The sequence below is a fragment of the Neoarius graeffei genome, chromosome 11 (assembly GCF_027579695.1).
Source record: "Neoarius graeffei isolate fNeoGra1 chromosome 11, fNeoGra1.pri, whole genome shotgun sequence".
NCBI classification, from domain to species: Eukaryota; Metazoa; Chordata; class Actinopteri; order Siluriformes; family Ariidae; genus Neoarius; species Neoarius graeffei.
In genome coordinates, this window is record NC_083579.1 from 52,606,048 (window position 1) to 52,630,461 (window position 24,414).

The 24,414-nt window shown below is 41.1% G+C and overlaps 1 protein-coding gene across 2 annotated transcripts in view; it reads left to right on the plus strand.

The window, feature by feature from the left end:
• The first annotated feature begins 289 nt into the window (after positions 1-289).
• mbip (MAP3K12 binding inhibitory protein 1) overlaps positions 290-24,414 on the plus strand; it is a 31,133-nt gene continuing 7,008 nt past the window's right edge. Inside the window, exons 1-7 of one of the 2 annotated variants that reach the window (XM_060934172.1) lie at positions 290-449; positions 769-885; positions 4,757-4,990; positions 19,478-19,574; positions 21,449-21,514; positions 21,649-21,801; positions 21,979-22,076. In XM_060934172.1, the coding sequence (XP_060790155.1) occupies positions 300-449; positions 769-885; positions 4,757-4,990; positions 19,478-19,574; positions 21,449-21,514; positions 21,649-21,801; positions 21,979-22,076 (915 nt within the window). In that variant the 5' untranslated portion in view covers positions 290-299. The remainder of the gene's footprint in view (positions 450-768; positions 886-4,756; positions 4,991-19,477; positions 19,575-21,448; positions 21,515-21,648; positions 21,802-21,978; positions 22,077-24,414) is intronic. The other variant, XM_060934173.1, reaches the window with a different exon arrangement.

Consider the following 24,414-nt stretch of genomic DNA (forward strand, 5'->3'; position numbering starts at 1 on the left):
AAGTAATCAGGAATCAACTCATTTTTTTCCCCAGTGGAAGTTTGAGTAATTATTTCATGCACAATTTACGTCTTTTCTACTTTTGCAACGGCCAAAAGATCATTAAGGTGTCGATAATTGTAGCCGCCGCTCTATTACGATTTACCTTCACAATACCTTCTTTATTTTTCTTGAGCTTTTTTTTTTTATTGTCAAATATCATTTTCTTGAGCTGCTTGTTCTATTGTGTTTCCGGCTGTGACGTAGACAAAAAAAGGCGTTTTCAGCCAATCAGCGCTGTCGCGTCATCCGGAAGTGCAATGGCGACGAGTGGAGCCGTTCAGGAGTCCTGCAAGGATAATAAACATAAAGCAAGCAGTGCAGAAATGAGTCCTGATGGGTTGATTAGACATTCTTTCCAAGAGTGTTTCTCTTCCTTAATCGATTCGATCACAGAGTTTAGCTCTGAGGTGAGTTAAGACGGTTTTCTGATTCAGTGCATTGTAATATTACAGAGAGCTCGAGCTGAACCGGAATTCTTATGGCCAGGTTTTTACAAAGCACATGTCGATTGGGTCAAGACAGGACAAGATGAGCAAGACGGATGTGGCCTCTGTTTCTGATGCAAGCTCTGAAATAAATATGCGTTTCATATTGCTTTTCCTCACATTAAAGAAACCTGCAAAAAAAAAAAAAAGCAAATCGAGAACTGTAGCAGTAAATGTGAGTAGTCTGAGCTCTCCTGTATAGCATAATGATGGTCCAAACTTCCTGTGACTTGTTTTCCAGCTAAAAATAAGCCCTGGGGTTTTAAACATCACTGCTAGTGTGAGTGCTCGGAACCTCACTGGACTCCGTCCTTCACATGTGTACAACTGTTTACAGCAGCACATCTCCAGGTTGCAGGTAAATGATAGATTAACTAGATATCATAAGCTCGAATAGACTGTGTGGTGGCTGGATGTCATTTATTGGACTTGAAGGAAAAATCCATACTAATCTTTACTATTAACATGTGATCAATAAGAGAGATATTTAGGCACTGCCGAAAAGCAGAGCTCCTGATGGGCGTCTGAGCAAAATGTTTGCAAGGGCACAAAATCAACCTGAATAGAATAGTAATATTATAGCATATGAATCTTCGCTTCGAATTGTGTAGTATATTTCACGGTAATAAATTGCTGCATTGTTTTGTGACAGGGTGGCACGGTGGTGTAGTGGTTAGCACTGTCGCCTCACAGCAAGAAGGTCCTGGGTTTGAGCCCGGCAGCTGGCGAGGGCCTTTCTGTGCGGAGTTTGCATGTTCTCACCATGTCTGCATGGGTTTCCTCCGGGTGCTCCGGTTTCCCCTACAGTCCAAAGACATGCAGGTTAGGTTAACTGGTGACTCTAAATTGACCGTAGGTGTGAATGTGAATGGTTGTCTGTGTCTATGTGTCAGCCCTGTGATGACCTGGCGACTTGTCCAGGGTGTACCCCGCCTTTCACCCATAGGCAGCTGGGATAGGCTCCAGCTTGCCTGCGACCCTGTAGAAGGATAAAGCGGCTAGAGATGATGAGATGAGTATATTTCCCGGCAATAAATTGCTGCATTGTCTTGTGACGGTGGCACGGTGGTGTAGTGGTTAGCACTGTTGCCTCACAGCAAGAAGGTCCTGGGTTCGAGCCCAGCGGCTGGCGAGGGCCTTTCTGTGTGAAGTTTTGCATGTTCTCACCGTGTCTGTGTGGGTTTCCTCCGGGTGCTCCGGTTTCCTCTACAGTCCAAAGACATGCAGGTTAGGTTAATTGGTGGCTCTAAATTGACCGTGAGTGTGAATGGTTGTTTGTTTGTCTCTATGTGTTAGCCCTGTGATGACCTGGCGACTTGTCCAGGGTGTACCCCGCCTCTTGCGTAGTCAGCTGGGATAGGCTCCAGCTTGCCTGCGACCCTGTAGAACAGGATAAGCAGCTACAGATAGTGGATGGGTGTCTTGTGACAGTGACACCAATAATGATACACATCAGTTACTGATGCATATTTATTCCTTTCTGTGACACTGCATGTCATGTGCCAGAAACAACAACACGATGTTTATTATGATGTGACTCTGCTGGGTGCCTGGTGGACAGCAGTGAACCAGTGCATTCACTTTACATCATTACTGTATAGTTACTCTCCAATATCAAACTTGATGTCAAAGAAGTTGTCTGGTTCATCTTTCATGTCCACGTGTTGGAGTACAGACCACGCAATCACAGAGTGCAAAGTGCAGGCATGCCATTTGGACTAATTACCCTGTTCCTGATTAGAGCGCAATCAAAGTGAATACATATGACGACTCTCACTGTGTCCAAAATCGCTCCCTACTCACTATATAGGGCAATATATAGTGGGGACACCATTTTGCATTTTGCTGTCTGAAACCTTAGTGAAGATTATTTACACCCTATACAGTGCACTCAAAGTATCCCACAATGCATCACGAAAAGTAGCGTACAGTTGATGGTCACTAACCAAAGCAATATATCCCATCATGCATTGTGGTCACACTGAAAGAAATCAAATTAAAAGTCTCAAATTTGATTTAATAAAAGGCAGCGGCAAAGAAGAAAGTATTCAGTCTTGATTTCAAAAAAACTGAAAGATGCAGGTACTTTGTATTGATTAATGTGGGGAAATACGCTCAGTATAATATGTATTTATCACAAAAATACATGTTTGTATTTATTATTTTGAAAACCCATCAGCTGACTGATCTGGCACGTTTTAATTGTGCGACAGTAATGATGTAAATACCAGCGCGACTAACTAGTGTCCGAAAGCGTTTTTTCATTTTACCACTGAGCTCACGATATAGTCCTCTATATAGTAATTCCCTATGTAGGGAGTAGTGAACGAGTGAGCGATTTCGGACACAGGGTCAGTAACACAAGCTTTGTGAGAGCCTTATATTTTTTTAATCACTTTTCTGGTTTTAATCCTGTTTGTGCTTTTGGACCGTGAGTATTGCATTACCTCTGATATCCTGCCTGTGCCTCACTCGACCACTGCCTGTTTTTCAACTCTGCCTTTGTCTACATTTTGGATCTGTTTACTAGCATGTTTTCAATAAAACTCTTCCTGCACTTACATCTACCTATCACCCTCACAAGAAAGAAACTGTAAACTGTCCAACAAGCTAGTGGACCAATAAAACTGTTTTAACTTGTTTTATATGAAATTTTGTGAATATTTTTGTAAAATATGTTCGTAAATAATCCCACGGTATTTTTAAAAAGTAAATTAAAAATAAGTGCTGGATAAAAAAAAAAAAACTCTTATGTAAATAACGATATAAATTTTGTTGTCCGGTGGTTAAGTGTTTGAGATACATCGTCTTGCACTTGCAGTCGGGTTCCCTCTGGTGATACATTTACGTAATTTCTATGGTCGTACATCGTACGGTCAAAAGCCATCAAAAATCAGGTTGATGCATTACCATATTCTCTTAAGTACGGGGCTCTGCTCCCTGTGTGCAAGGAGTTTCACTAATATGGGATGTTATTGAAGCTCACATGTTAACTAAAAACCAACTCGTTTCATTACAAAATAAATATGGCATTGATCTTTCAGTTGAACCCTCTTTCACTCAACATGTCGGTGTACATACACTTTGGTTAACTCTTTCGTTCCCAAATTTACCCCAGGGCTATTTGACTATTTGCTGATATTCACACCACCTGCTTCTCTTTCTAAAGTGACTGATACAGCAGTGCTTAAGTCCTTAATCTGTTCACATCTCTCACCTCCTCATGTGTATACTCTGTTCTAACAGGCCACGTTCCAAAGCTTCAATTTTTGTGCTAATACTTCCGTTAATGCCAGCATGCTTGTAATCTTGTAGATTGCTAGCTAGCTGAGTTGAGTCTCTGCGATAACCCACCTGTCTTATAGATGTATTGTGGCTTATTTTTAATTCCACTTTCTGCATTGGATTTCTCATTAATATAATTAAACTTTACTCGAAAAATGGGAATGAGAAGCTCTTGCTTGTCTGATTTTAAGAAATAACAGCAAAACCTGATCAGTATCGCTTTTGTTTGTAATTGTATCGTCCACATTTATTCTCCTATTAAACACTGTTGTAACTGCACAAGAAGTTTCCCCGTGACACCAGCCTAACAGACAATATAGCTTCTTGTATTAATATTAAAAAAAAATATGGTACCAACCGGTGGCACAGTGGTGTAGTGGTTAGCGCTGTCGCCTCACAGCAAGAAGATCCGGGTTCGAGCCCCGTGGCCGGCGAGGGCCTTTCTGTGCGGAGTTTGCATGTTCTCCCTGTGTCCGCGTGGGTTTCCTCCGGGTGCTCCGGTTTCCCCCACAGTCCAAAGACATGCAGGTTAGGTTAACTGGTGACTCTAAATTGACCGTAGGTGTGAGTGTGAATGGTTGTCTGTCTGTATCTATGTGTCAGCCCTGTGACAACCTGGCGACTTGTCCAGGGTGTACCCCGCCTTTCGCCCGTAGTCAGCTGGGATAGGCTCCAGCTTGCCTGCGACCCTGTGGAACAGGATAAAGCGGTTAGAGATAATGAGATGAGATGGTACATCACACGTTTCAAAACAAACCTCTTCGTTGTTTTTCAGGGTGGAGATTTCTGTTAAGTCATTAGGATTGAGTGGGTTGTGACCTGGCTGCCATGTTTTGCTATATCTATATACTGAATAGCCTGAATCCATTTGTTGTCCTAAAATCTGTACAACAATTAGAACGTTCATCTTCTCATATGTATATATCCTCCTTTCTCTTTTCCAGTCTGCATCTGCACATCTGAAACAAATAATGGATGTCAAGAGCCCAACTGATTCAATCAATAATGAAGATAAAATGGAGAAATCCAAGAACGAGTCGGCAGCAACAACTGAAGAAGAGATAGTGGTAGACCGAGAGCTCGTTCCTTCTCGATCGCACCAACATGCTACTTCGAAAGACAGTGGGATGTCCCAACATGATGACTGCAGTGTTCAGATAACAGCTGGCAAAGCTGAGGTAAAATACTGCCGAACTCACAATATGTACAAGTATACTGATCATGTTTCTTACAGATTGATAAATGAATGTTGACAGTGCCTTGATAGTTCAAATACAGTGGTGTTTGAAAGTTTGTGAGCCATTTAGAATTTTCTATATTTCTGCATAAATATGACCTAAAACATTATCAGATTTTCACACAAGTCCTAAAAGTAGATAAAGAGAACCCAGTTAAACAAATGAGACAAAAATATTATACTTGGTCATTTATTTATTGAGGAAAATGATCCAATATTACATATCTGTGAGTGGCAAAAGTATGTGAACCTCTAGGATTAGCAGTTAATTTGAAGGTGAAATTAGAGTCAGGTGTTTTCAGTCAGTGGGATGACAATCAGGTGTGAGTGGGCACCCTGTTTTATTTAAAGAACAGGGATCTATCGAAGTCTGATCTTCATAACACGTGTTTGTAGAAGTGTGTCATGGCACGAACAAAGGAGATTTCTGAGGACCTCAGAATAAAGTGTTGTTGATGCTCATCAGGCTGGAAAAGGTTACAAAACCATCTCTAAAGAGTTTGGACTCCTCCAATCCACAGTCAGACAGATTGTGTACAAATGGAGGAAATTCAAGACCATTGTTACCCTCCCCAGGAGTGGTCGACCAACAAAGATCACTCCAAGAGCAAGGTGTGTAATAGTCAGCAAGGTCACAAAGGACCCCAGGGTAACTTCTAAGCAACTGAAGGCCTCTCTCACATTGGCTAATCAGGAGAACACTGAACAACAATGGTGTGCATGGCAGGGTTGCAAGGGGAAGGCCACTGCTCTCCAAAAAGAACATTGTTGCTTGTCTGCAGTTTGCTAAGGATCACATGGACAAGCCAGAAGGCTACTGGAAAAATGTTTTGTGGATGGATGAGACCAAAATAGAACTGTATGGTTTAAATGAGAAGCGTTATGTTTGGAGAAAGGAAAACACTGCATTCCAGCATAAGAACCTTATCCCATCTGTGAAACATGGTGGTGGTAGTATCACGGTTTGGGCCTGTTTTGCTGCATCTGGGCCAGGACGGCTTGCCATCATTGATAGAACAATGAATTCTGAATTATACCAGCGAATTCTAAAGGAAACTGTCAGGACACCTGTCCATGAATTGAATCTCAAGAGAAGGTGGGTCATGCAGCAAGACGACCCTAAGCACACAAGTCGTTCTACCAAAGAATGGTTAAAGAAGAATAAAATTAATGTTTTGGAATGGCCAAGTCAAAGTCCTCACCTTCAATCCGATCGAACTGTTGTGGAAGGACCTGAAGCGAGCAGTTCATGTGAGGAAACTTACCAACATCCCGGAGTTGAAGCTGTTCTGTACGGAGGAATGGGCTAAAATTCCTCCAAGCCGGTGTGCAGGACTGATCAACAGTTACTGGAAACGTTTAGTTGCAGTTATTGCTGCACAAGGGGGTCACACCAGATACTGAAAGTGAATGTTCACATACTTTTGCCACTCACAGATATATAATATTGGATAATTTTCCTCATTAAATAAATGACCAAGTGTAATATTTTTGTCTCATTTGTTTAACTGGGTTCTCTTTATCTACTTTTTATGATTTGTGTGAAAATGTGATGTTTTAGATCATATTTATGTAGAAATATAGAAAATTCTAAAGGGTTCACAAACTTTCAAGCACCACTGTAGTTTATCAGTCCAATAATGTTGCTGAAGATGCAGTTAACCCCAGAATTGTCACCTTCATGAAAATAACCAAATAAATAAATACTACATGCAGTTAGAGAGAGGACATTGTGTTTAAAAATAAATACACCACAATACAAAATGATATGATTGGGCAGAGTGAGATTAAGGAATTTTGACATGTACCTCAAACTCAGAACATCCTCTGTTAGGCTTGGAAAATTTTTTTTTTCTTCTCCTCCACTTCAGCAGCCATCACCGATGGTGTACCTCAGGGCTCCTTCCCTTTCCCTCCGCCAGGTGTTTACTGCAGCGGCCTTCATTTCCTACTTGTTCTTGGGCCATTTTGCTTTCAACAAATGAAATGCATACTCCATTTGATTTCATGTTAGGTGATTTACTTGGCCATTGCAGAACATTTCACTTCTTTGCCTTAAAGTCTGGGGCTGCTTTCGAAATGTGCTTCAGCTCATTGTTCATCTGCACTGTCAGGCAGCGCAATTTGAAGCATATGGCTGAAGTCAAGCAGATAACATAGCTCTGTATGCTTCAATCCTGCTGCTTTTGTCAATGGTCACATAATCAATAATTGCGCTGGGACACTGCCAAAGGTTTGTAAACAACTGACCATAACTGTCGTGTGTGTGTGCGCTTTTTGAACATTCCTTATTCACCATCCCATTCAGATCCCAGGTTTAGTGGTTGTGGGGATTTTTCCATTCAGCCCCAAGAGCATTAGTGAGGTCTGGCATTGATGTCGAGCAAAGAGGCCCTGGGTGCAGTTGCAGTAAATTCACCCCAAAGGTGTTGGCTGGGGTTGAGGATAGGGCTCTGTGCAGGACACTCAAGTTCTTCCACTCCAACTTTGGCAAACCATGTTTTCATGGAACTTGCTTTGTGCTCAGGGGCATTGTTATGCTGTAACATGTTTGGCCTTCATAGTTTCAGTGAAGGAAAATTGTAATGCTACAGTAGACAAAGCATCCTATACAGTTGTGTGCTTCCAACTTTGTGGCAACAGTTTGGGGAAGAACCACATATGGATCAGGTATCCACAAATGTTTGGCCATATAGGGCCATCCTTAAAAAAAAAAAATCCGTTTCCTGTACACCGGGTGAGCAAAAAAATTTTCAGTCGGGAGGGAGGGATTTTTTTTTTTAAATATGGATGGATAAGAAATCGCAATGATGTGTTTGCTTTTTCTTTCAGTACTTTTTTTTTATTACAAAAGCAGACATTTAATAAAATGACAGTTTAATCAACTGAAACTTGTACAAAAACTTTAGCATTTTAAATGCTGACTGCAACATTTGCAAAACTTTTACAAAGGTACTTAAAATGTCCAACACACGGACTTTTTGTAGTTCTAAATCGACTGTTAGGCCTAGTTCGGATGAAATTACACTATTAAAATGATCACTGAATGATTTGTTTTTCTGAATCTTTACTATTTTGTTGTTCGCTAAAATACCATTTTGCGATTTCACCCTTAAGCAAATGTTTGAAAACTCCGGATCGCCCTCCTTCATGGTGGCTGACATTTTTTTTTGTGCTGCACGGCGCATGCGCAGAGCTGATTCAAGTCTATATTCTAGGCTTGCACGGTATACTGGTACCAGTATAGTATCGCGGTACTGAGGCATTTAAAACGGTACTATACTGCATTTGTAAAGTATCGGTACTTGCAAAAGCGCGGCAAACTCACCACGTGACGTCGCGTTGTAACTAGGCTACAGCTGAGTGGAGCAGGAGAGGAGAATGGCTGCTGCACCTGTCAACCCCCTAGTTGACAAACCAGGAGCGCGAAGTGCAATATGGAAGTATTTTGGCTTTACCCCAGATGCAGAAGGCCAACCAATAAACTCAGATGCACCCGTTTGCAAACAGTGTATAAAAACATGTCTGGCGAAGGGCGGCAACACCTCCAACCTTGCTAAACACTTAAAAGACAACCACCCAGACCTGCATGCAGAGCTCAGGGAACGACAGGTAACTCATAAACTGTAATTTTTTTTTTCTTAAAATTCCAGGGAGCCATTAAGCTTAAAATATTTTTGGGAAGTGAGCAAGTCACGTCAGGCCAAAAAAGTCACAACTTTGCATGTATAACGGCATACGCCTTCAATAGCGGGGAATGCAACATGCAGGCTACCCTTTTCAAATGCAATAGCTCAGTAGCCTAGTTAATAGTTCAATGTGCACTCACAGCGACCAACCACATTTCACATTTTCCAATATTGTACACCTAAAAAGTTTGATTCAGTTCGTAACACCCTCGCTCAAAGACGATCAGTAGTCTTTCACAAAACAAATTTAGTGATGTGTCGGAGAACCGGCTCTCTGAAATGACAACGGGAGCAGTGATTGCAGGCTGCTTGTTAGGAGCCGTAGGTGCTGCACTGTCTCTCGCTCCCTCATGCCATGCGCTGCTGCACGGAGACCAGTAAGGTTTTTTTTTTCCTCCCCCTTCGGTGCCTCATCTCGTCACACTCTCCCATGCGAGAACTCCGCAGATACAACATTGACCAATCGAGTGTAGCTTTCATTTAAAAAGAAGCGGAGGGGAAAATTAGAGAGGGGGAATTTTCTCACACACACTAAGGTTGACTGTATTTGGAAAATAAAGCCATAAATGATACACATTTCATGCCATGTATGCCTATTTTACATTAGAAATTCAGGTTGCATACATTGCATTGTTTGGAGAGAAATTGGGCTAATGAATTAGGATCTGGTTTTTACCTGCTGAATGAATTTTATAGGGTACTCGAGAGGACAACGCCGTCAATAATAAAAATGAAACAATTGAAAAAGTTGTGACATACTTTTCTGACATAGTCTACATATAGTCTTCATGCCGCCACTAACTTTCGATCTGAGCCGACGTTTCGGCAATCTTGATGGTCAAGTGCATATATTATATAGCGTAACAGCCCTGAGAGCGCGAGACTATTTTCCCCCATCGCGCGCTTCTGCCTGCGCTTTGAATTTTTAACCACAATCTGAGATGCATTCATGTTTTCACTCCTCCTTTACCAGAAAACACACAGTTTGTGCCATTGATAAAAAGAGATGCAGGTTGTTTCCCTGCCTACTCTTTTCACGCAATGGCAATAGGGCACATTTCGTTTTCATTTAGGAGGAACACGCGAGCTCGAATATCTGCTAAACTATTTTCACTGCAGAGCTCTGGTGCTTTTGGTCCAGGGACAGTGCCCCCACCCAGTGCCCCTAATTAGCAAGAGAGGGAGAAGGGTGAGGTTTAAGTTGACAGATGTTGGTGTAAACTGTTTATTGGTTCTCGTTACTCTAGTTTGATTCCTTTTATTTAACTGTTCTAAAATTGCTGTTGTTACGATTTTCTATTAATAAAGTCAGTAATGACATTTTCTGCGTTCTCTTTTTTATTTGAAAAAGTATCGAAGTATCGAAATACATTTTTGGTACCGGTACCAAAATATTGGTATCGTGACAACACTACTATATTCTGCACGGAATGCAGGGCTTTCCACAGGCGCCGGCTGCCAGTGTTCTGCGCATGCGCAGTGGGGCTTTGTAGGATGCATTGACGTGTAGGACAGTTTATCAGAACATCTGCCATACAGCCGACTACACAGTTAAGTCCAGCTGGCTACTTTAATGACTATTATTTTTGTAGCCCACAGGCTCTAAATATTAATTTTCGATTTTAATAAAATTAAATGTTTATCTAACGGACTGACAATAATGTCAAACTGAACCGCACTCATTTAAGTTGTGATTCACGCTATTTGTACTGATAACCACAAATTTCCCGCTGACTTCGTTGATCAAGGGAGAGTAACTCATCCGTGGCCCCGACATGCGGTGTGTGCGCATGCGCACTCGGTGGAGGCAGTAGTGTGTTGGAGGCAACATCGAAGGGAACAGAAGCAGAGATGACGCTTATTTTGTCTCCGGTAAACCAGTCTTCTCTCGTTCAGTTACGTGCTGGCATCAAAAGACACCGTTGGTTGTAAATGAAACCAAACTGAGTCGTTGGAGTGTATTTTCATACACAAATGGAGAAATGTTGGCTGAGTGTTTAATTGTGTAGCCCCACTGCAGACCGTTGTCGTTGTTAATTCATAGCATGCTCAGTTGCGTGAATGTGTCATGCACCGAAAATAAGAGATTTACAAGCCAGAAATGCCTCATGATGCAATACGCAAGAAAAGAAAAGATTTACTGCCATTTTACTTTGTATTTGAGTAAAGTGAATAAATAAATGGTCTGTGGAAAATACATTTAATCCTGGGAACTGCGTGCACAGGAGTTTATTTTGTGTTTACTCCCCCCCCCCCCCCCCCAGCTGGCTACTTGTTTGTCATGGCTGGCTAGTATGAGCCTTAGTGGAAAGCCCTGGGAATGCGTAAATGTCAAGTTCGATTTTAGATTTACGAACCTGAAAAAAATGTCGAAAAACCTGGGGGCGTCGTGGCTCAGGTGGATAAGGCGCCACACCATAAATCCGGGGACCCGGGTTCGATTCCGACCCAAGGTCATTTCCCGATCCCTCCCCGTCTCTCTCTCTCCTGCTCATTTCCTGTCTCTACACTGTCCTATCCAATAAAGGTGAAAAAAGCCCAAAAAATATCTTTAAAAAAAAAAAAAACGTCGAAAAACCGGCGTTAAAAAAAAATTTTCAACCGCACAAACGGCACTCACCCGGCCGGTGGACCGGAAACAGAACATTTTTTAATAATGGCCTAGTATACAAGGGACCCGGTCATATTGGTAGCCATACATGCCCGTGCCATAAGATGAGGTAGAATGCTTCAGATCATGAGCAGTTCCTTCCCTTCTACATGCTCTTCTCTTCCCATCATCCCGGTTGATGTTTGTCTCACTTGTCCATATGGTGAAGTTTCAAAATTCCAGAACAGGTTTTTTCCTCTGACAAAACCCCAGGTAGAATGCTTCTGTCATCCAACACAGTTGTTTTCTGTGGTCTTTGGAGCCTTTTGTTTTTCCTTAGCTCACAAGTGTATGTATGTATGTATGTATGTATGTATGTATGTATGTATGTATTTATTTATTTATTTACTTTTAAGAATGAACCAAATAGTTGATTTGGCCACACACAACGCCCTGGTCACACTATTGGTCCCACTCCAAAAAATGTCATGTCTAAGCTCACTGTGGGTGGTAGAAATGGGCAACTGGACTTGCTTGAAGATTCTTGAAAACGTTTCACCTCTCGTCCAAAAGGCTTCCTCAGTTCTGTCTGACTAATAGGGAGTATCAGATATTTATCCTCTCCTGGCTCAGAATCAGAATTCTGATGACCAGCTCATCTAAGGTGTCATTGAGGTGGGGTTTACATTAGACCGTATCAGCGGATCATCAGATTAACGTTTTTAAAAACAATTAGCGTGCACACAGCAACGCCAATACACGGATACGCTAATCACATGACTAATTCGGCACGTAAGTTGAGAAATGTGTCAGTGCGGCTCATCGCTTCCTCCTCAGCGGCTGCGCTCCAAATCACTCCGCCCTGAACAGCGAGTGCCCTCTGGAGGGTGCGCACTCCGGCCCTGCGCAGCTCACAGAGCACGCGAGTGAAGTGCACGAGCAGTGATTCGGGACTGAGCCGCTGTGCGCAAGTCACTGTGTTGAGACACAGCACTGTGTGCTGTGTCCCAACAGGTAAGAACTGAAGTCATTCAAAATGCTCTCTTGTCCCTTTTCCACCAAAGCAGTTCCAGGGCTGGTTCGGGGCCAGTGCTTAGTTTGGAACCGGGTTTTCTGTTTCCACTGACAAAGAACTGGCTGTGGGGCCAGAAAAAACGGTTCCAGGCTAGCACCAACTCTCTGCTGGGCCAGAGGAAAGAACCGCTTACGTCAGCAGGGGGGGGCGGAGTTGTTAAGACCAACAACATTTTTAAGCGATGAGAAGCAGCAGCTGTACAAACGCGAAGCCATCCATTATTATTGTTGTTGTTGCTGCTGCTGCTTCTTCCGTGTTGTTTTTGCTTCGATGTTCGCGCCAAGGTTTATGCAAACGTAGCGACATAACTGACGTATACAGCGACGTAACTGACATACAGCGACGTAATGACGTGGCGTCCCTTAGCACCGTGAGCTATGGAAACGCAAACTGGTTCTCAGCTGGCTCGCAAGTTGAACGAGATGTGAACCAGCACTGGCCCTGAACCAGCCCTGGAACTGATTTGGTGGAAAAGGGGTATCTGAGAAGGCAGAGTCTAACGTATACAAGTGTAATACACAGACTTCTGAAACACTGAGAAGTTTAAGATGTGACATTTGGCCAAAGTTCATTCGACTATTTTTCCATAATCACACATGGAATTTCAATTGCCCTGTAACCGGTGTCCCGATTCTGCTGAAATTTTCAGGTTTTGCCTCAAAGAAAGTGTGTTTACCTCACTTGGATCATTGACGAGCCTCAGTAAAATCAATTTTAGAAACACTGAGTTTACACCACCTTCTTATTTGAAGCAGAAGAGCCTTCTTTTTTTCTTCATTCACGTGCCTGGATAATGTTCACTAGGTCCCATTAAGCTCTCACTCCCTGTGATTTTGTTAACTTTAGGGTATTAGGAAATCAAAAAGTATAGCATTGGGTACATACAAGGATGTTTCAATTTTACCCTTTGTGCAACATAATTGGTACCAATAGCATGACCAGGGCTGTAATGGTTTTGTTATCTATCTAATGGATCGTTTTGATTTGTCTGCCTTATGATGGCTTGCTTCACTGGCAGAGACAGCTCATCAGAGTTCTTGTTGAAAGTTAACAGCAACAGATTACAGATGCAAATGTCACACTTGAAATCAACTGTAGATTTTTTTTTTTTTTAATCTGCTTCTTTGTTGGGGAAATAATGAGGGGAATAACACACCTAGCCATGGGCAGCCAATTGTGCAATTTCGTTTGGTCCTTAAAAAGGGGGGGGGGGCACATGTAAAAAGTTCTGTAATTCCTACACTGTTTACCAGATTTGGATGTAAATACCCTCAAATTAATGGAGAAAGTCTGTCAGATTTTGAGAATTATTTAATGTCATTGTCAATATTCTGTAGTAGATAAAATAACCTTAATTTTGTCCATGGCCAAATATTTATGGACCTGACTTGATATAGGTTTGCTCACAATCTACCAGAGTGACAGTGGTCATTTGGTCATTTGCTTTCTTCCAAGGAAACGTTCAGCTGTACCAGACTTTTAATTTAGATATTAGGAGTACCAAGATTTTCATCGTATGTTTGTGAGAGAAAACATTGACAAAGAGGGGAAAAAAATGATTTTGCGAGGCAAATTAACTGGTTTCTTCAGACCAAAAAATTTTAGTTATTATATATAATGTTGCAATCAACTTTGCTAATTCTTTTGAAAGCTGGCAACATTTCTGGACTGTATATCTGATTTTAAAAGTGGTTTTTGGAACTGGAATTTAAAATGAGAGGAAAGAGACTGAATTAATTTACAGTATGAACGCACTTCTTTATATAGGCACCCTTTTTACATCTTAGTATACAGATAAATGGCACTTTAAAGGGAAAACAATGGCTCAAGACTGTGGTGGGCATTTTGCTGGCATGGTTTCAGTCCACTTGTCCCCTTCTAGGGAAGTGTCTCTGCAATGCAGAGTTATTCCCATCACATTTACAGTGTGATGAAATCTCTCTTTCCTGATGGAAACGACTTCTTCCAGGATGATGGTTTCCCCATCTACAGGGCATAAAATGAGCCCTAAATGAATACTATAGTTTCATGAGGATGAAAATGACGCAAATCATATGCTGTGGGTTTCAGTCACCAGATCTCAGCTCAAATGATCAGCTATGGGAGATTTTGGCCTGATGTGTTAAAGGGCATATTCTGGACCAATTTCTTTTTTTTTTTTTTTTTAATATGAAAGTATGTCCCTTTACACACTCATCTAGAAGGATAATTTTGCACAAGGCCATCTGTCTACAGCAGAAAAAAATAAAATAAAAAAACATGCCTGGAAAAATCCCAAGGGAGTCTGGAGCCAGATTCGTGACGTTATCTGCGGAAGTGCGAGCAGGCTGCGAGAGCTTGCACGGTTTCAGTGCACAGCCTGTGTAGGCCAAGCGCTCCCATTTCTCTCTCATTGTCCGGTCTTTTGGAAAACGATGAGTACTAATCCCATCATGATTGGTGTTGCTACACCCTCCTATGATACATCTGTTAACCATTTTAATAATTACGTGATAACGTTGAAGAAATTTGCAGAAAACCACCAGGTCGTTTTCTCATAAACAAACCAACGCTCACGTAGGATTCAGAGGGAGGCGTCCCACAGATGACGTCACGAAAATCAATGTTTGCTGGGAAATCCAAATGCCAAGTTTTTTCAGAGGCGGACCAATTCGCCTCAAATGGCTTGATTTCAACTGAATTTTTCTGGTATTGCGCAAGGTAAAAAAAAATTGCAGAGAATGCAGAATGTTACAGATATTTGACCAAAGTTTAATATAAAATAGAATTGCATTGATCTTGCTCCTGAATTTACCCGTGATATGCACTTTAACACTCTCCTCCACCACCATCATCAAAACACCTGTAGAGAGCACATTGTTTGGTAGAATGGTGTTCATCCCTCAGGCACAGTTCTAGAGACTTATAGAAGCTGGAGCAAGGTGCATTGAAGCTATTCTGGCAGCTCATGGGCCAAAACCTTAAGCTAAGGTCTCACATAGCCGGTTGATCCTTGGGAACTGTGGCTGAGACCTACCATGGCCATTCAGGCAGATTTTGGAGGTGATCCATCGCAGAAATTTGGGCAGAGTAAATATGCAAATGAAGCCATATTAGCCGCAATGGAAGACATGGGTAAAACCAATGGTGACAGCGACGTATAACGATGTAGGGCCTTACAACAATGACGGCAGTGTGTACGGTTTTCATGGCTGCAGTATGGCATAGCTATAGCAAGACGAAATAAGCCATGCCCCCTAGGCAAACTTTTTTTCATTTTCTGCAGAATGTTGTTCTGTGAACAGTTTGAGCTCAATGGTTGTGACCGAATGCTACAGTAACCCACGTATGCCTCAAGGATGCTCACAGATGCCTTCATGGTTGTGACTGATGAATTCATCTGGTGCTTGACCCATGGCAGTTTTCAACACGATGAAACTTTCTGGAGATGGAAGCCACATTCTCCCGGTTGCCAAGGTAACTCCCCAGCTCTCTCATATTCCAATGGAAGGGCTTGGAATGCATGCCAGTTGACCCCCGGAAGGCTCAAAATCATCTACCAGCTTCCACTGTGAAGTGATTCTGGCTGTGTGAAACCTTGGCTTTACTACTAGACACGTTGTTTTTTGGTTCTCATGTTTCTTGATTAGATTAGATAGAACTTTATTGATCCCTTTGGGAGGGTTCCTTCAGGGAAATTAAAATTCCAGCAGCATCATTACAGGATAAACAGAGAATAGAAAATAGAGAAAACTTCTAGATAAATTAAGTATTTTACATATATACAAATATAAAAAAGAATAAGATATGGGGGGGGGGGGGGGGGGAGTCCACCAGGAGAGGTATTGCACATTGTCCAGTATTGCTTTTTGTCAGGCTAGGTTTCTGTGTGATAGGTAGATTTTAATGGGGCTGTCTAGAGCATAGGTGGAACATTTGTCACCAGTACCAGTTAGAGTTGCAAAATTCCGGGAATTTTCAAAGGTGGAAACTTTCCATGGGAATTTTTGGGAAAAGACTGGGAATTTTGAAAGTGGACATCAATTAAGTAAGTAGAAAAAAATATTGTAGCATAATCTTGGTTAAAAGAGGCAGATTTATGGGAATAAAGTTGTGCATAGCACGCTGTTACTCACTCACATGGACAAAACATGTTATTTTCTCAGGAACCATTGAAGCCACACCCCTTACATGCATTTTGCAGCCCTCTATCACATGCACAATAACTTCTAGAATTCTGAAGAGCTAGAACTGTTTTAAATACAAACTGCCGAGATCACACATTACAGACAAAGGACTACATGCCATCAAGTAAGTTTTGAGGATGTTTGAGGATGATTTTTTTATCTATTATGGTATTTAAGTAAAAATGAAAAGGTATAGTAGAATAAATCTAGTGCTAATTTACTTGTAAATTAGAATTGTGCCATTTCATTGAAGTAGTTAGCTTGTGATGCTAGTTACAGCAAATTGTGCTAGCTTAATGGGAAATCAGATAAGCTAAATGAAAGCTTCCTATGAACATTTCATGTAAGAAAACTAAATTTAATGCTAGCTTACTGGTAAAAGTAAATGTAAGATAATCAGAACATTTCATTGAATAAATTCTCATGCTAGCTAGCTACAGCAAAATGTGTTGGTGCTAGTTTAATGGGACATCAGATGTGCTAAAATGTTAACTGTGTAAATGTTTTGTCATCTTATTTCACAGAAAAATGCCACGCGTGCTATCCAATGTGTGGAGGCATTTCACACCTGTGACGGTAGACAGGAAATCTTTGTTCATGTGCAAATATTGTGCCAAGAAATATGTTAAGAATTCTACGAAAATGCAGAATCATATTTTGCAATGCTCCAAATGTAACAACAAATGCAGTAGGTGAAAATTCATCTATTGCATCAGATTCTTCTGATAACGTTTCATCGGTTCCTGGACCCTCAGGCCTCAGAAGGTACTTTGACTCCATGGATGAGCAAAGTCAGAGAAATGCTGATGAATGTTTAGCTCGAGCGATCTATGCAACATCCTCACCTCTGATGTTGTCTGCCAATGTCTACTGGAAGAGATTTTTTTAATGTAATCCGACCAGCATTCACTCTCCCAACCAGACATGCACTATCCACTCATTTGCTGGATGAAGAGTACAACAGAGTGCAAACAAAGGTTAAACAAACCATCGACAATGCAGATTGCATTTCCATCATCTCTGATGGATGGTCAAATATTCGGGGATAAGGAATTATAAACTACATTGTCACCACCCCTCAACCCGTGTTCTACAAGAGCACAGACACAAAGGACAACCGACACACAGGTGCCTACATTACGGATGAGCTGAAAGCAGTCATTAATGACCTTGGAGCAGAGAAGGTGTTTGCACTGGTTACTGACAATGCAGCAAATATGAAGGCGGCCTGGGCACACGTCGAGGAAACATACCCCCATATAATGCCAATTAAATAATAAATGTTTTTATATATATATATATATATATATATATATATATATATATATATATATATATAAATAAATGATAAATAAATTATATATATATATATATATATATATATATATATATATATATATAAAATTTATTTATTTATCATTTATTTATATATATATATAATTAAATAATTCCCCTAAATTACCGTAATTCCAGTGCTTTTTTTTTTTTTTTTTTTTTTTTTTTTTTAATTCCCAAAATTCCCGTACCAAAGTTTCCATGGAAACTTTCCGGAAATTTTCCGCCCCTTTGCAACCCTAGTACCAATCCACTTATCATGCCTTTGCAAACATCTTTTAAATATTGGAAAATAGAATGTTGAATGACAAGAAAAGGAAAGGTGATCTACTGAATTGAGTTATATCAGCAGCTGGTAAATAAAAGCTGAAATGAAGAAAATGTTGACTGTAAATCCTACACACATTTTAGTTGACACTTTTAGCTGAATAATCAGAAACTTGCTTGTTTTGCAGTTCCCATCTTGCTATACCCATCAGGACAATATTTCCAGCCCAGAATAACCAAACTAGTTTCTTGATAGGTGGTGACGATGCATTAGGGAAAAATAAGTATAATGCCTGCATTAGGGAAAAATAAGTATAATGCCTTAACACTGGGCCTGCTGAGGGGATGACAATAACTGATATTTGCTGTGTGAGTCACATCCAGATTTGCCAGCATGATAACTGGTGTGGTGTGTAGGGTTTCTTTTTAAAAAAAAAAGAAAATGTTAAAAAAAGATGGGACTTTATGGACTAAATATATGCTTAATTTGTAACCGCATAAGTGTCTTGAGGCAACTGAATATTTGATGCGTAGAGGATGTAGAAGTATATGTGACGTGACTAAAAACTGATGACCTTATGCAAAAAAAAAATAAATTTTACAAATTTTTTAAATTATTTTATTTTAAAATTCAAAATTTAGATTTTTGTAAATTATCAGTGCCTGCTGTTAAATGGTATTGTTCATAAGTAGTTAAGGTCAATCTGTCCATTTACTCATTTCTTTGTCTAAATTTAATCAACTCTAGGTGGTCTTGTGGTTCATGTGGTTACTGAATAATTCTGATTCTCGCTGTGGCTCTGGCAGGCGGCTAGTGCAGCGAGAATGGAGGGCTCTCTCTGTGCCGGCTCTCCCTCAGTGAGCGATGAATAGGAAGCCTGTTGGAGAGTCCTGAGAGGTCCAGGCTCATGCTGCATTATGAAGTGGATGCTCATTACTCAGTGAAATTGCATGTGGGAGAAAGACAAGGACAGCTTTATTTTTATATTGTTTATACTTTTTTTTTTTTTCAAATGTACAGACAATACAACAAAATGGCCAGAGCAATCTCTATTTGGAATGGATGACCATGTAAAATGTTTTGATATTTGTCATAATTGTGTCGACTACACTCGCTCATTATCATGTAGCCCCTCCACCTTCTAACCCCCACATTCTGATCCTCATTATCGCTCAACAACAAAAAGCCGACTGCGGATTGATTTCTTTCAATAGCTCATCAATTCAACACTCCTTTACATCCTTCTCTCTTCTCCCACTTTTTTTTTAAATTCTCTCTCTCTCTCTCTCTCTCTCTGTCTCTCAGATTGAACGTAGGATCTCTGCATTTATAGAGCGCAAACAGCTGGAGATCAATGAAAACAATGTGCGGGAGTTTTGCAATGTGATCAACTGTAATCAGGGTGAGGATGAGAGGGCACCAGATGAGAGGTGTGGAAGTTGTGCAGAACTACTGCCAATGTTTTAGAAGTTGTTGCTTTTCCACAAGCGACAGGTTACAGTGCATGCTTTTTTGAACTAGTATAAGAGTGCACCTTTTTCAAATATAACTAGTTTTGGCCTGATTTGAGCACTTCAGAGCTGTCAGGTAGCAGTTAAAATCTGGGATGCATAATTACTGGGATACCTTTGCTTGTGAATTTTTGATGCAGTTAAATAGATAATATAACGTCCAGCTGTGGTCAGAAGTTTACATACCCTCATGGATATGAATGATTTCTTTGAACTGTTATCTTTCTGGGGAAGTAGGATTGTGCAACATGCATCTTTTAATAGAAAAAAAAACACCCAAGAATTTCATGCGCAAGTTTTAATTTGAGTTTTGAAATCTGAAATCAACATAGGGTCAAAAATATATACACAGCAACTTAGATTATTCATTTAGTCTTGCTGAAAGTTCCAGAATGTCTTAATTTGCTATGGCGAAGGCCTCTCAACTTCCTGTTGGTGATCATAACTGAGTAAAGTACCAACATATAAGGAGTTTGTTTGACAAGTTATTGGGAGATGTAGCCACTTTGTTAAGGTCTGGAAGAAGACCCAAACGGTCACCCTCAGCTGAGAGGAAATTGGTTTGGATGGTCAAGAACATCCCAGGAACCACTAAAACACAATTCTGCCATGAACTGGAAGCTGCTGGAACACTCACGTCACAGTCTATACTCAAGCAAGTTTTACATCACCATGGACCCGAGAGGCTGCCGTCCAAGATTTTGCCTCTCCAAAACTGACACCTTCATGCTCAACTAAAGTTTGCAGCTGACCACATGGACACACTCTCTTCTGGAGGACAGTTTCATGTTTAGCCACAATTACCAGAGGTATGTTTGGAGGAGTAAAGTTGAGGAATTCAACCCCAAGAACATTGTACCAGCTTTTGAGCAACTGTTAAACATGGTTAAACAAAGTGGATGGAATAATGAAGGAGGACTGCCTCAGAATTCTTCAGCATAACCACAAACCATCAGCAGGTTGAACCTTGGACACACTTGGTGTTCCAACAGGACAATGATCGCCAAACACATCGAAGCTTGTTGTGAAATAGATAAAGCAGGCTAACGTTTAAGTTTTTGAAATAGTCTAACTTCAACGCTATAAAAAATGTATGGGTTATGCTTGAAGGTTGCATCCATGCCAGGAAACCAACAAATTTAATGGAACTTTATAAATTTTGCCAAGAAGAATGGACAAATATCCAATCAGACTTCTACCAGAAGCTTGCTGATGGCTCTCAAAAGCATCTGGTCAAGGGGACACTTGCTAAGAGACATTTAACCAAATATTAGGTGTGCTGTATGTAGATTTTTGAGCCTGTATGTGTAATTTTGAACTGGTGTTCAATTCAGAAACTCAATAAATTAAAACTTTTTTATTATTATTATTATTATTATTTATGATTTTGATTGAAGGTGACCTCCAGTAAGTTGAGCACACATTATTTTGTGAGCACAAGCAATACACAGATAAATTGAAATACTTTTTATTCACATTCTCGTCATATGGGGCACCAACTTCATGGAGCTTTAAAGATGTATGTTGTACAATCATTCTTCCCCAGGAGAAGAACAGACCAAATAAATTATTGAAAGCCTAGTATTGGCATGACATTCATGTCCATGATGAGTGTAATGTAAACTTCTGTCCACATTTATACATATGCAAAAGGGGGGTGGGGGTGTTTGGGGGTTTTTTTTAGTATGTGTATTGTGTGAAACATCCTGAAGTGCACCTGAAAGGGTTTTGGTTTTGAACTGTGATTTTATTTATTTAAATACAGAAAACAGTTGTGCCAGAACGGATGCAGTCTTCACACCCTATCCAGGTTTCAAGAGTCACGTCAAAGGTGAGACACCCCCAGTTGTTGTGAAACTTTTTTTCTTGTGCACACCGACCATAATACAGAAACAAAGATGTCCTCTCCTATTGGAATTTACAAGTGAACGTGCAGACTGTGGTGTTAATTAATTGGCCTTTCAGTGACCCGAGTGGTGAATACATATGGGCCCCAAACCCGAGGTGGGCGCTCTGAGCAGGGAGAGCAACAGCAAGGCTCATACAGCAGAGACTGTGGAAACCCTGTCATCGAAGAGCGGCTACACAACATAGAAGCTCACCTGAAGCTAACAGCAGGTCAGATGACTATAAAAGTCAGACTGCCATGAGGTATTTTCATTTAGCCATGAGGCCTGTGTTCACAGATGCATCTCATCTGGCTAAAAGAGTAATCTAGTTCCATGCTCTAGTTCTTGGCAGTTCCATACATAACTGAAATGGCAACATATCCTGTGTGTGTCTGATGTCTTATAGGAGGTCCTGTACCTCAGAGCATTTACCAGCGACTGAAGAAGTTAGAGGATCGAATCTTGGAGCTTGAGGGTCTTTCCCCGGAGTACTTCCACTCCACGGTAAGTGCTAGGCAGTAAAACAGAGAGGATGTTTTTGTATGTAAAAAGGGGAGGGACGCCGGATACAAATTGAATTCTTCAGTAAAGTATAGCTCTCTAGAACAGTGTCGGTTTCAATGCTGTTACAGCGCAGGTTAAGAAATGGGTGTTATTTCTGCAGCGTTATGAGTAATGAAACATTGTCATGGGGGTCATTTATCAGTGTTGCATGTGGATATCCTGAAGATTCCACTTCCCAAAAAATAGTTTGTGCTCAAGTTTCACCCTTTCTTCAGTGAACATCACCTGGAGGCTGTAGACTTGAACCTAAGACCTGCTGCTGTAAACAGAAAGACCTGTGATGGTTATATTGAACAGCATTTGAACACACTTTTGTCTTTGTGTACAATTGTAGAAGATTAATGATTTATAATCTCAGTCTATTGTCACCCAGAAGAGGATGGGTTCTTATGTGACTCTGGTTCTTCCTCATGTTGTCTCTGGAAGGTTTTTATTGCCACTCTTGCCTCAGGCTTGCTCATTAGGAGTCTAATGGCCCTTTTCCACTACCCTTTTTCAGCTCACTTCAGCCCGACACGGCTCGCGTTTCGACTACCTTAGAGCAACACGACTCAGCTCGCTTCAGCCCTGCTTAGCACCCAAAACTCGCACGGTTTTGGAGTGGGGCTGAAGCGAGCCAAATCGAGCCGAGTGGGGCTAGGGGCGTGAGGAGACACTCCTCTGTGCACTGATTGGTGAGGAGGAGTGTCCTCACACGCCCACACACGCCCCGCGAGCACGCTGGGATCTGTAAACACCGTAAACCCAGAAGAAGAAGAATTACGAGAATTTCTGAAGCCTTATGTGCCTCGCCTCATCTATACGCTCTTGCCAGTATCTGTTGGCGTTGTCGGTGACAACAAGCCACAGCACCAAGACCAGCAACACTAACGACTCCATGTCCTCCATGTTTATTGTTTACTATCCGGGTCGTGAGACTACCGCTTAAAAGATCACTGATGTCACTGTTTGCGCCGCCTAACGACATCACGTGACATCCACCCACTTTCGCTAACTCCACCCAATGTGTCCACCCACTTCCAGCCAGCACGGTTCAGCGCGGTTGTAGTCGAAATGCAACTCCAACAGCCCCACTCAGCTCGACTCAGCCCAACTCAGCACGGCACGGCTCAGCCCAACTCAGCCGCGTTGGTAGTGGAAAAGCGGCATAACTATAAATCTCCATACAGATTTCTGTAAAGCAAATCAGTGAGTGTTTATTATTAATACATTAACTGCTGTACGGCATGTAGCAAGTCTTTCTGGAAACAGAAACATTAACTAAGAACTATTCTGATGCCAGCGGCTTATCAAACACACGAGCGCTTTTGTTTGCTGCATGGCACTGTTAACTATTCCATAGACTTTTGGTTTGTGTGTGTGTTTTTTTTTTTTTTCTCTTCTCTGTACTTGTGACGGTCACTGAGAGAGTTCTTCAAAGCCATTAAAATCTGATGTGTGAGATTTTTTTCCTCCTCTTCAGAATTTACCCATGTCAGATTGTAGCCTATCAAAGTTAGCTGAGTAAGTGCTCTTATACCATTTTCTATTTCTCTTGGTTCAGTGCTGCACTGAGAGCTGGCTGATTTCCATGTCCTTTAGTGTGTGTGTGTGTGTGTGTGTAAGAGAGAGAGGGCGATGGAGAGAGAATGTGTAGTGCCTAGAAAGCAGGGCATTGAGTACACTATAAAATATGTTAAACTTTTTACATTGTGCTACTCCATTTTAGCAAAAACAATGAATTAATTGAGCTATTGAGGTGGGAGCCAATCCGATTTGCTCTTGTTCCCAAATGTGTTTATGTCCATGCTGAAAAGTGATTGAAATTAATCCAAGTTGCTCGTGGCTGATGAGAGGACATGGACAGAGTAGATGAGGAGGGGATCTGGGTGAGTGTGAATGTAGATGGCCTCTTCTCCATCATGCTAATCAGTGCTGTGCAAATGAGTGGCTGAGTTAATGCTGAGAAGTCAGTTGGCAGTGATGGGAGGATTGCAGTTTGCCTCACTGTAATGCCAAACATTTAATGGTATACGATGTTCATACCATGTAACGTTTAATATTAACGCTGTGTAATTTTTTTTCCCATCTCTTACAAATGTTTGTAGATAGTAGAAAATTGTTTAAATGCTTAAGCCAGTTTGCACTCTGATTTTTGGCTCGGTTTTGTTGTTGAAGACAACATCCTTTGCTGATTGGCAGTTTTGGAACAAAAAATGACCTGTTCATCAGCAGCCGATTTAAGCAAAACCATTCTAGCATTCTCAGAGATGTTTACATTTCAGAGTGTGAATGCTTC